The 12,917-nt window shown below is 38.3% G+C and overlaps 1 protein-coding gene across 1 annotated transcript; it reads right to left on the bottom strand.

The window, feature by feature from the left end:
* Nucleotides 1-311: 311 nt before the first annotated feature.
* Nucleotides 312-11,579, bottom strand: LOC112572672 (multiple epidermal growth factor-like domains protein 11). The gene is made up of 12 exons (XM_025252472.1): nucleotides 11,467-11,579; nucleotides 9,641-9,874; nucleotides 8,524-8,724; nucleotides 7,719-7,829; nucleotides 7,163-7,291; nucleotides 3,415-3,546; nucleotides 2,939-3,070; nucleotides 2,612-2,743; nucleotides 2,178-2,306; nucleotides 1,674-1,820; nucleotides 1,354-1,450; nucleotides 312-829 (listed from the first exon to the last, which is right to left on the bottom strand). The coding sequence occupies exons 1-12, from the start codon at nucleotides 11,555-11,557 to the stop codon at nucleotides 658-660; spliced, it is 1,707 nt and encodes a 568-aa protein (XP_025108257.1). The 5' UTR covers nucleotides 11,558-11,579; the 3' UTR covers nucleotides 312-657.
* Between the last annotated feature and the right edge of the window lie 1,338 nt (nucleotides 11,580-12,917).

The following is a 12,917-nucleotide window of genomic DNA, read 5'->3' on the forward strand; positions in this document are numbered from 1 at the left end:
CCCAAGACTTTCACAGAATGATCGTTCGATTATTTTTCAGCAAAACTAAAAACCGAATGATTTTCCCAACCTTCCCGCCTTCAATGAGGCTGGTCAACATGATGATCTGAGTGACATTCTCCTGCCACACCATCCACCACAGGTCATCCACCGTGTTGAAGCGCGGACCTGACATCACAAAGGTCACAACAACCCTGTAACTTTTTTATGGCCATTAATGCCGTTAAAAACAATAACGGTATTTAAAAATAAAACCAATTACCTCCGCTGCCATATAGAGGTTAGTTATCAAAACCAAATGTAGTGTTTTATTTAAAATTTGTTTGGCTGAAGTCTGCTCAGGCAGCTGTGAGTACTGTAAATATATACAAGATAAATCAACTCTGAAATGCAATTTATATGGAAAAGTAAAATCTTTAAACAAAAACAAGATTCATTCAATTCTATGAACTCCATAAATAAAGATACAACAAATTATATGTAATGCTTGCCTTATCTTGCGTGGCTATATATGCCTTTTCCCGAAGGCATCCCTGGATGTGAAAATGAATAGGTTTTACAATGCTTCATCTTACACTTTAATAGTCTCTATCTGAACAGAAATATTTGAACGAAGCATACTTCCAAGCTAAAAGACATGAAAATAATTTAGTAATTTTAGCAATTTTTGTGCTTTGTCTCACCTTTCCTTGCATGGACAGCTACACTTTGTTCTGATTCTATTTCGCTTTCTGCGTCGTCCGTTGATAGCTGTTGTCGACTTGTCGATAAAAATTTGTCGGGAAAGGCTTGTAACCGAGGTCGGCTCCCTTTATGCTGTTGTCGACGCCTGTTCACCCCAATAAATAAGAGAAGAATAAAACATTTTTTCCTATTTCTGTTTTCTCTAATTTTTATTTCGCTCTTTTTTCTTTTCTTTTTCTTCGAAGAATTGATATGACAAACACTCTGGAATATTTGTAATAACTTCCAAAAATCAAGATCAAGACTTTTTCTGGCAAAAAAAAAACAAACAAAACAAAACAAAAAAAAAAAAACCCCAAAAACATAATTTGCTATGTCTTCCAAAGGATGATATCAGTTTTACGTATTTTCTTTTGCTGATAGTCTTTGTCAGTGATAATAAGAAATGCAACCATTAGAAGTGCTTTAATTCGATTTCGATAAAGCGTCTGTTCAACAAAGGTGTAAATGTTCATAAACGGCTAATAACACGAATAATTGCACTTAAGATGAACTCGCTCCAGAAGCGACATCGACTGCAACATAATTTTCAGCCGGTTTGCCTTGAGCCAGTCTCTCACCTGCTGATGTGTTTGGTTTGTTTAAGAGGGACCGTGAAGGTGCCCTTACCTGAGATACAAGATGGCGATCACTATGACCACGGCAACTGCTGCAGCGACGACAGAACCAACGATAGCACCGACAGGTGCATTTGTCTTCGTAATTTCTGAAAGTAATAATTAGTCAAATTTATTTTGATTGTTTTAGGCTATTAACAACATACCGTTATTTTGAATGAGCTGCTTACTTGACTTACAGGCCCTCTACCCCTGGTGTGTGTGTGTTATGCAAGTTTTACATAAACTTTATTTTACAGATATTACTTTTATATAGTTCTTATAGATTTTTCTGTTTTGCACACTTTGTGGACTACGATTGACACCTCTCACCACTTGTGCTCTGTCGTTGACACAGAGGAGAATCCCAACCTGGTCGACACAGGCATGTCCCGTCGGTCCTGTTACATGTGTTGTTACATCCTTCACCACAGGTGTTTTGACAGTCGCTGGACACACTGTAGTAATTGTCCGAGCAGTCTGTGAACACCACATTACAAAATAGAACATAAAAAAGTTTTAGAACGCAGTGAGCATCTGTCTGACAGTTGGTGGAGTTTCTGTCAGTCGTCCTGTCACCGGCACCTGTCGTTGGGGTTTAGAACGAAAGAAAGACTGGTGTTTCCTCAATATTTGACTAAGAATAGACCAACGGAAAAGCACAAACCGATACAAGTAGAGACTGACATCTTATAAATATGATTTGTAAAATAAAGCATCAAATAGTATAGTTATAGTTTGATGTCTTGACGCCTAGTAGTCATCGCCATGCCTAGAGGAGTCTGCTGTTATTGTTTATGTTCTTAAGTGCTTTTAATAAAGGTATATGATACCTACAGTCACAATGTGGTGCTGCCCATCCTCTCTTGCACTGACAAGTTCCATTCACAGCATCACAAACTGCGTTCTGACACCCTATTGCACAGGAGTTAGAGCAGTTGTCTCCCCAGTGTCCTATTGAACATTCTGCACTCAAAGTATAATAAATATGACACCAATAAGTGGATTAATTTGTGATGTCAAAGTAGAATGCTTTTATTTCAGTGATGATTGCTTGAGGTTACTTTAAAGCTTTCCTTTACACATCCGACAAAATTGCTATCTGCGTGTTTGGTGCCAGCATGTCTATTAATCATGCTTAATTGAAAGAAAATTTTACTTGCAGTGTTATAAATAAAAATTATCTGTACACCTTAAAAATTATTTCGCTGATCCTTAATTCTCAGTTTGCAAGAATGGTAACACGTGACACAAAACCTTCATGTTCTTACTTTGACACATTGGAGACTCCCATCCTGTCTCACACTGACATGTCCCGTCAGTCGATTTGCAAGTGTCGTGACATCCTCTACCACAGATGTTGTGACAGTCGTTAGAAACGTTAAAGTGACCGTGCAAGCAATCTGTCGACAGATTACAATGACATAAATACAACTTGATATTACTGGGTTAGGCATTTTGTAGACACATTTGAGCAGTCTGTCAACTTACATCACTTTTAGAACATCTGTTATATTGCACTGTCAGAAAAGTAATTTTCTCTAAATTAAATAGACTATAACACTTAACATCGGATCGCTAGAATCAGTGAATCTTACCTTGACACAGAGGAGGCTGCCAGCCTTGGTGACACAGACATGTCCCGTTAGTTCTGCTGCAAGTGTCGTTACATCCTTCACCACAGGTGTCCTGACAGTCGTTAGACACGTTGTAGTGACCAGATGAGCAGCCTGTCAACACCACATGATACTTAAATGGTTAATTATTATCCAAAGATGTACTTATAAATGTAGCTATGGTATAGAAGTTGCTCTTATGCTTTTCATACGCGTTCGTATGGTCATCAATTTTAAGTGAGGCTATCAAGAGAGGGATGAGTCATAGGCAGATAGTTATATATAACGCTCACAAATTTTTACAAATATTTGTTTTAATACATCTTAGAAAAATATTAGTTTTATTCATTGTCTTCATTTTGTTCTTGATTAAAAAGTTTTGCAATTAAGTTGTTTTTTTTCTCTTTCTCCCACAGTTTCTCTTTTTGTCTCGCTCTCTATTGTCAGTGTGTTCTTACTTTGACACAGAGGAGGCTGCCATCCTTGTTGACACTGACATGTCCCGTCAGTTCTGCTGCATATGTCATTGCATCCTCTACCACAGGTGTTTTGACAGTCGTTAGACACGTTGTAGTAACCGTCTGAGCAATCTGTCAACATCATATATATTTATTTGGTTGACTGTTATCATTCATTAATTTGTTGCTTAGTTGGCACCTGCAGTTTAGGGAGCACATGGATAGATAGGAGGTGACAAGGCCCGCCACATGCCTGTCTTCGGTAATAGTGAGCAGGGCTGGTGTGCACAAGCGAACTTAAACATGAACTTAAGCGTAAGTTGGCTGACTCAACTTTAAGTACAGTAATTCGGTGTGCACAAGACAACTCAAGTCCGCTAAGTACAAAATTTCTTACTCAACTTTAAGACTGCCCTTCCCCTGGTATAAACCCTTACTTAGCCGAGTCGGGCGACTTAAGTTAGCACATTTCTGATTTCTTCGCGTGAAGAGTGACAGAAGATGGCAGCGAGATGACTGTGCTTTAGAATGATGACAAGAAGACATTTGAGGAGGGAATGTGTGTTTCGTGACAGACAATCCTTTTGACCTGTATGATCCGTGATATAGCCCTAGTTGCTGGCACGGCATAAAACACAAACAATGTGACCTGTATGACGACGTTGAACTCTACGCTCGATTTCGCTTTCGGCGAGTCGATATCTTGTACCTGTGCGATTTAATACAGGAGGACATCGACCACCCTGGCTTTTAAATTTGACCATTTTTTAAAATTTTGGGCCCATTCCCGTTTTTGCTCTCCACGAGCACTGATGGCAACTGCTATGTCTTTCCACAGCTGATTTTTTTTCTTCGCGGTTAATACTTAAACAAAACATAACAAAAACTACCGCACATATCAATTTACATAAATAGATCAACAAACATATCTCTGACAATCTACACAAATCTTTCCTCCATCTCATCATGCCCTACCCTATGAAAGGACCAGCTGACGCTAGTAACAGTATATATAGGTTGTAGTGGTTTGTCTTTTAGTTGTAGCCTACACAAATACCGATAGCTTTCAACATACATCAATAAATAACACATATTTCAGGCAGTTCGCACATTTCAACTGTACACTGAACTTATACTTATCTATACATTTATGACATTAGCTACATCTGAGGCATAGCTCACCCATATATTATCTTCACGTATACAAATACCAAATCAGGGAAGGAAAACATGTCTATTCACACACATTTTCAAATAGGTATAGGGTATCCAGACTACGAGGAGACATAAGGGATACATGATTATTTAGAGATACATAACAATATATGTATGCATAACTAACAAGCAATATTTTACAATATACCAACATAAAAAACAAACATATACACATAAATTAACAAACATTTTAAGAATACATACATCTGCCCAGAGAAGCCACACAAATAAAGCAATCATCATAGAATGCACCTTGGAGCCCATGTGTCATAGGATGACAGCACAATATTAATGTATATCAAGACATATGTAGTTTTTGATAATCAAGATCAGATAAATGTATATAATCAGTATTTAGTTTAGTTAACAAGTTGTTCACAGGATAGCCAGTGTTTAGCAAACTTTTCTTTGGTTAATTGTAAACATGCATTAAATTTTTCAATTCAATATCTGTGTTTCAATATTTGGATATAGGGTTCTAACTGGGGGATAACTTTTTTAAATATACAAGAATATATGTATGCTTTTGCCAGCAATAAAATTAAATCAAATGGAACATCTGTCTCAAAGTTATTATTGCATCCAAATAAAATCAAATGTTCACTAAAAGTTATCTTAGGTGCATTTGTACATTTGTCTAATATACAATTTTGTAAGTTTTTCCAAAAAAAATTAACAAATTTACACTTCCAAAAAAATATGCTGAATATTTTCTTTATCATCTCTGCAAAGGCTGCAGACATAATCCTCTTCTAGTCCCATGTGGAATAATATTACTCTTGTCGCCCAGATTCTATGTAACACTCTGATTTGAAGCCGTTTTAATTTAATATCTTTTATATTAGCCATTGCTTTAAATATAACATGCCAATCAACATTTCTATTTATCCTTTTATCCCAGTGAAAGCAACAGTTTGGTATACATGCGTTAGATAATATTTTATCATAATATGGTCTTGCTCCGTTCTGTATTATTCGAATTATTCTCAGAGTTTTGTTTGTGTCATATGTAGAAGGAGATAAATCTGTTTTATTCCTTCTATTTAAGTTTATGTATGTTTTTATGGCCTTTATGCAACCATTAAAAGAGACAAAGTCAATGTTAACATCATATTTATTTTTAACAGCTTGATATGATAGAAAGTTTCCTCTTTCATCTGTCAAGTGTTTGAGTATACATCTTTCTCCACCCATCTTCTATATAGAATTGGCTTATTCCCAATTGTTATTCTATCGTTACGAAAGATAGGTTCTGACAAAATTTCATGTTTATCACACACTATATTCTCTCCAAAAATCCTGTATGCTTTTAGTATATCCATCCAGAAGCTTTTTGCATTAATATAGTGGTAAACTGCAGGGCCCAGTTTGTCCAAATAACCTATTATTTTATGTGTAGACAGAAGATTTTTTTCCAGTTGTGGTTACTTTTCTTTATTTTCTGCAGCCATGATAATTTTAACGCATTCATATAAGTTTTAACATCAGGTATGCCCATGCCTCCAGCCTGGATATTTTTCTATTAATTTTATCATTTTTTCCATTCCATACAAACCTAAAGATAGATTTCTGTATGTCATTTATAACAAAGTCTGGAGGGTCAGGTAGTAGTAACCAAAGGTGTACTAGTTTTGATAAAATTAAGGACTTATAAGTATTGCTACTCTCCCTAATGGAGTTAATTAACTGTCTCTTTAATCATATTTTGTACAACATTCTTATTTTAGCAAGCTTGCTATCGTAGTTTAATTTTATACAGTCTTTTACGTTGGTCTTTTTTTTTTTTTTTTTTTGATAATTGTTTCCATTTTTTCAGGCAAATACCTCAATCTCAAAAGATAGTATCGTGGTTGAAAAGACTGAACAAGACCAAACATAAAAGCGTAACACACGAACAAAGCGATTGTTGATTGGCTGTTTGTCTATAAATAGCCAGTGACGCGAGAGAATTCCCGGGCAATTCCGAAAAGGACGAGAGGTCACTGTCTTGACCCATTTCTTAAGTAAGCAAGCAGTTGAGTCCGCTTGTGCACACCGATGAGAATTCTCGCCAGCAGCGAACTCAGCTGAGTAAAGTTTGCGGTTAAGTCGGCCAACTTAAGTAAGAAATTTAAGTTCGCTTGTGCACATCAGCCCAGGTCTTCTAGAGGACGACCAGTCTACTCCTCCAAGTTTATTAGTGTTTTCCCCTGTCACTATTGTGTCGATCAAGGTTTGAAAAAGTCTTCGACAAAATCTCACCTCAAAATGTTTATAACGATTTTAAATGTCGTTCGCCCCCAAAGTTTGGTTTGCTCTCATCTTCAAACAAAACTTTTCTAAACTTGTTCAAACTTTCGACATTTTCACACTGATGGAAGGCCTTTAGACAGTTTAATATATTTCATACATACCATGACTTTTGTCACAGTAAACTTCCCATTTGTTAGCAAATTTGGAAAAGTAAAGCCAATGTCAGGCAAATGTCAGTTGAGAACACTATCTAGGTGGTCAGATCGTGGAAATACTTGTGTGTAATTTAATTTATGTTTACTTTGACACAGTGGAGACTCCCATCCTGGTCGACATTCACAGGTCCCGTCACTCATGTTGCATGCGCTACCGTTACATCCCTCTCCACAGGTAAACGTGCAGTTGTCTCCCCAGTATCCCAACATGCAACCTGTTCAATACAAACGGAAAGCCAAAAACAACGAAAACGACGAGTAAAAGACAAATAGTATTAACAAAAAAAACAAAACAACAAAAAACAAAGACTTTATATACTTAAAAATAATAGTTGTTGATAGCAGTGGGCCAATAGAAAAATAATTAAGGCACTTAATATCAAATCTTCGTTTAATGGACACACTTAAATAGGAAAAAAAGAAGGGATACAATGTATGCGAGGGAATGTGTGATTTTATGGGAAAGAAGACTTGTCTTGTCAGGGTGTAATAAACATTAAAAACGGATGTTATTAGAGAGGTTTTTAAAACAAGTTTTAACATTTTACCTAATGCTCTCGGATAATAGCTTCTTAATTCTCCGTCAATACTTGACTACAATTTATTTTGATTACGTTTACTAAAATAAGTAAAACCAGATACCTTTAAGACAAGTCCCAGTGTCAGAGTCACAATAGTTGTCCTCTCCGGAGCCCTGACACCATGGACTACATTGATACTGGCAGTCATCACCCCACGATCCGTTTGTACACCCTGAAAAAAGTATTTTAGCAATGAATGATTACCTTATAGGATGAACTTCTACTAGGTAAACTATGTTAAAAGATTAATAAAACTACATTCACACGGGGCATCAACAATTCTATTATTTTTGTTTACCTACTTCCACACGACTGTATCATGATTTAGTAGCGTATTGTATGATTAGTATTACATGACTTTTCTTAGACAGCCTCTGACACTGAAGTTGGTGGTGTAAAGAGTCTGTCATGTATCACAAGGTCTTTGATCTTGCCACCTCAGGTGGTGGTCTGTGTGGTCACACCAAGGTGCAAATCCAATGGCTATGTTGTCCATCTCCATTGCTAGAGAACTTGCCTAGACTTGCTGACCCACAGTTGCAGCACACCTCCCTTCGATGACGAAGTGGATTTTCCATGCCACACAGCATAAAGGTAGTCCTTCATGCCTTCCTTCAGTGAAAGTGCACGTGGGACAAATATCCTTCAGTAACTCGGTGATCGCAATCAAAAATCACCCAGGTACGACTGCTCTACCACTATATAAGATCTCTCACATTATCTCTTTTCTGCAAGCGTAAAGTGAGTTGATGATACTGCCGCCATTTGCAAACTCGGGATCAGAAGCAGGTTAGTACATGCAATCCCGTTTTAAATGTATACAAAGGAGACAGTATAAAGTTATCGTGGATCCTATTGTAACATACCCCAAATCTGGACTTCACATATGTTTAAGAGTGGCACGGAATCTCCTGCTGAGATGCAGTTTCTAGTGATGTTAACCACTCGTCCATGTTCAGGTGGATGAAGGTAAATGCCGGTGGTCACATTTGCTATACCTGAAGACGGGAACGTGTATATCTCTCGTCCATCAAGAGAGACTCGGACACACTGCATTCTTTTCAGACCTGTAAAATTAATGACCGTTACCTAAACTATGAGAATTGACAAATCTAACAAAGTAAATACTTGCGTACATAAACTTGCATAGACATGTTTCATACAACACCGTAGCACATCACATGATTGCTTGACAAACAGTTGCACTCCATGTATGTTGAGTTAAAACCCTGGTTATGTGACAGATCATTACATACTTTCCAGAAGAATAACTGGTGCAAGAAGAGCAAATGTTTATGGACATGCGTTTTATCCATTAAGAGGATACTGGTGTAGGGGGTTTAAGGGATATATCTTAGGACAACCCTGCTTGCTGAAACAAGGAGTAAAGAACTTACAAACATTTGCATTAGCAAAATTCTAACATCACTGTGTCGGCCCTTCTTGCCCTAATTGTAGGTGTCCACACCGGCAGAATAAACACCTACTAGCATCAGTTATTTTGCCCCCGTCATCATTATTACCAAAAACGCATACTGTGTCACAGCAATGAATCCATGACCTTTTTCGCACCTACTATAGAAACCAGTTTATCATTATTAATGTCATACGATTCCTACGTTTTACCTTTAATATTTTACATGACGGTTCATCTGATTAGGGTTTTGTTTCCAAAAATGTGTTGAGGAGAATATTTGTAGGCTAAGCTGATCCCAGACTATTTCTACTTTGACCATTTCAAATGTTTTTGGTTTCACGAATTTACTCCTATGGATGCCATGGTATTTTGTTTACAAGTAACCGCTACGAAAACTGCATTATACATCCCATATACTAAATGTGTAATGTGCTGCTAATGATAGAATACGAAAGACTCCAGTCAACTACATCAGGCACATAATGCTACGATAGTCTTTATGACATAATTTGTCTGAAGTACGAAATTTCAGTTAGTTTAATTATACTTGATCTCTTTATTCTCACTTCCAGTACGTGCGTAGATGGTGACTTCATGAACAGAAAAGTTTTGTCCCAGATCCACCCACCAGAAAGGGCTGTTGTCGGATGTTGATGTGTGGATGCAGTTCGGCGGTGAACTGCTGAGTTGGAAATAGGTGTTAATTAATCCGTTTATAGCAGCAGAGCAGTTTCCAGAATATTTTGTATATTCATTATACCGTGAACTGGTATCGCATGCTTTATTAAGAGCCAAGTTCCCTGTAACACAAAGTAGACTTTATCAAAAGATATGCAGGATAGTGATATGAATCATTGAATCGTTAGAAGTGAAACGTACTTTAAAAGCTTATAGCTACACAGCAGCTAGCGAAATTACTTTTCAAAATATGAGGAAGAAAGAAAACAAAACGACATATTTAAATAGATTAAATACAAATTACAGGTGACAGATGCCCCCTTATAAACCATTCCTCGTGATGTATGTTGTTTTTGTGAAATGCGTTCGTGCCTCCCAATTCTTAAGGACGGTAACTGCATGGTCTGCCTGGTCTCTACACCGGATGTTGCTTCATCTCTCATACATCTCGTCCTATGATACAATCCATGGAGTATATCGTGTATACCGACCCTTGAGCTGTCGTCCACACTCAACATGGAACTTACCTTGTCAGCTCTGGGGTTAAACACATCTGGAGTATAATACATTCTGTGACCCTGTATAACTACACCATTTCATTCTGTGTGGGATTTCATGTGTGTATCCTACATGGTATATATATATATATCCACCTACTGTCAACACTTTAGCAACTGTGAGTGTTTAATTTCACTTTGTTCGCTGGCTTTCTAGGTTAGAACTGGGTCGGCAAGAAGAGAGTGATACGAAGGAGTGTATGGTAGAGTGAGAGGTGAAAACTGGGACCAACCGACATTTTGTTGAGGTGATACTTAAAATCAGTTGAGATTTATTGTAGTGATAAGAGAAAGCATGTGACTTTTATTGCTGATATAATCATCCTATGTTTACACAGCCTTTCAGTTAAAGTATTTGTGAAATGGATAAATTACCCTGAAATGGTGACCAGAAGTATTTTAGCTTAGAAAATGTATATTATTGTTTATTACCCTCCCTTGCTGTGGTCGTATTGACACCTAGTGTTTTGGCACGGTGTATGAGTCAGGTGTAAGCGACAGTAGTCAGGGTCTGTTTACTGTTAGTGGAGTTTGCTATTTGTGATTGTTTCGTGTTAATCCTTCACTAGGCAGCGATCACATATTCAGACCTTCTCAGCTTAATGCACTCGTTGTGTTTGTGGAAAAAATGTGTAGTTGTCTTGCATGACTTGTCAGACACGTGAGTTCTCGACACTCTATACCCTTCCGGAAACGGATACCTGGTTGCCCAAGTGGTTAGAACACTAGTGTCTGATATCCGTGTAAGACTTCCCTGTGTCACCCAGGTATCGACAATGGGTACTTACCACCATGGAGGGTACAGGAAGGTAAAACGGGGACAGAAAGATATACACTTCACTAGTTTTAAGCTCAAGAAAAGCGTTTTCACTACCACCTCACACTTTAATTATCGGCCTAAACAGGTTAGGATGTGGATATAAGGTTAATTTTGTTACATTCAATTGTCTGCTCAATTCTCGTTACAACACACAATAAACTTGCACATTCAACACTACAGTAATAAGTGACAAGAGTGTTTGTCAGAGTGACAAAGCACAGCGCACTCCATGGAAAATCGTGACTTCATTAATGACTAATTAGAACAAGGTTACTGACCAAGACTTACCATTCATTTGATAGAAGAACAAGAATTATGTAACACTGCCTGTACTTACTCATTCGCTCTACCTGTGCAGTTGTTAAGAGGAGTATTTCAGTGAACACACACACTGCCACAATCCATGTGCAGGTAGGACCTTCCATCATGACTTCAGGTCTGACTTTTGACTTCCTGGTCGACAAGTATGTTTTATAGCTCATTCTTAAGCATTGATAAAAATGCTATACATCTAAACCTCCTTTGCACTTTGGTAATGTAAACTAAACAAAGAAACAGAGATGTGCTGAATGTAGTCTCTTTTTCTCTAAGGTTTCTCTGTGTTTTTTCTCTCTCTATCTCGGTGTGTGGATGTGTGTAAAAGAGAGAAAAGATTGTGTATACAGGATATCCTAGGTGCACGATAAGTGTATGTGTTTACCCCCCAAAGACGAGATATTTATATAGCCTAGTCACACACTGATCAACAGAGTTAAGTACTTCAAAAACAGGCCGACATATTGAAATGTTCGCTGAGCAGGTGCATTACTTTTATGTATCTTTTCTATGACATTCCATCGATGTGACCGTGCGTTTGATTATCAAATGATAAATTATTCTCTCGCTTATTGCTGTAGCTTTTTAAAAGTTGGCTGAAATGTGTCTACCAACTCAAAACTGATAGGAAAATTAGAGGAATGTCCTAAATGTGCATTCGATAAAGTACAGTTTAGTCTTGATATTTCTTACGCTCAGGATTTGTTCCTTTTTTAAAAACCTAGCTTTAACATCCGGAAACTCAATGGTGTTGTAAATAATACAAAAGTATCGTTATCTAAACAGCAGATTTTCCTTCCTAGTTTGTCACGAACCAGTCTGTGTCAAGCCAAGTCTGTGCCTGTGTTTCTCTCAGCGCTGGGGACGCCCCGGTAATAGACTGGCTTACAGCAGACGACATCTGACGTCATAGTCCAGGCTATTTTTATCCGGGTCACACGGGGAAAGGTCGAGGCCTTTTTGCGCTTGCTGTAGCAACGCATGACGTCATGCCCATGTTAGGTCACGCGTCGTCTGCTTGATGCTGAGTCTGCTGCTTTGTAGCAATGGGGGTTCGCTGGTCATTGCCCCTCCCATCCCTGTCTGTAGTTTTGGCGTGAAAAGCCTTAAGCGTCACGTGAGTGTTGTGGGCGCTGGTCATTGGTTCCCGCCCCTGGGAGACAATTAATGTAGCGAACCCCACAGCGTAGCGGGTTGTTGTGAAAGGTCAGAGGCCGCCTGGGCAGGGTGCCCTGTGTTTACGCAGTAGCCAGGAGTGACCACACAAGCTAAGGGTGGACTGGGATGCTGTTACTGAGTGGACACAGTAGCCAGTAGAGCCAGTGGAAATCTTTAGGGCGGGTGCAAGTACAGTAGCCGGTTGGTGACCACGAGGGTCTGAGTAAGACAGGAGTGGGCTTCCGGTACTGTTGGTTGTGAGCGGATGACCGGACATATCACAAGCCGCGTGAGTGAGTGCCTGATTCTTGATTA

This window comes from Pomacea canaliculata, linkage group LG9 (genome assembly GCF_003073045.1).
Source record: "Pomacea canaliculata isolate SZHN2017 linkage group LG9, ASM307304v1, whole genome shotgun sequence".
In the NCBI taxonomy this organism is placed as follows: domain Eukaryota; kingdom Metazoa; phylum Mollusca; class Gastropoda; order Architaenioglossa; family Ampullariidae; genus Pomacea; species Pomacea canaliculata.

Coding starts and splice junctions, on each gene's coding strand:
- LOC112572672 (XM_025252472.1), bottom strand. CDS start 11,557: ATGATGGAAGGTCCTACCTGCACATGGATTGTGGCAGTGTGTGTGTTC. Junction 2,307..2,611: donor GGAGTCTCCAATGTGTCAAA/GTAAGAACATGA, acceptor CTTTGAGTGCAG/AATGTTCAATAGGACACTGG. Junction 830..1,353: donor ATCGCCATCTTGTATCTCAG/GTAAGGGCACCT, acceptor TGGGGTGAACAG/GCGTCGACAACAGCATAAAG.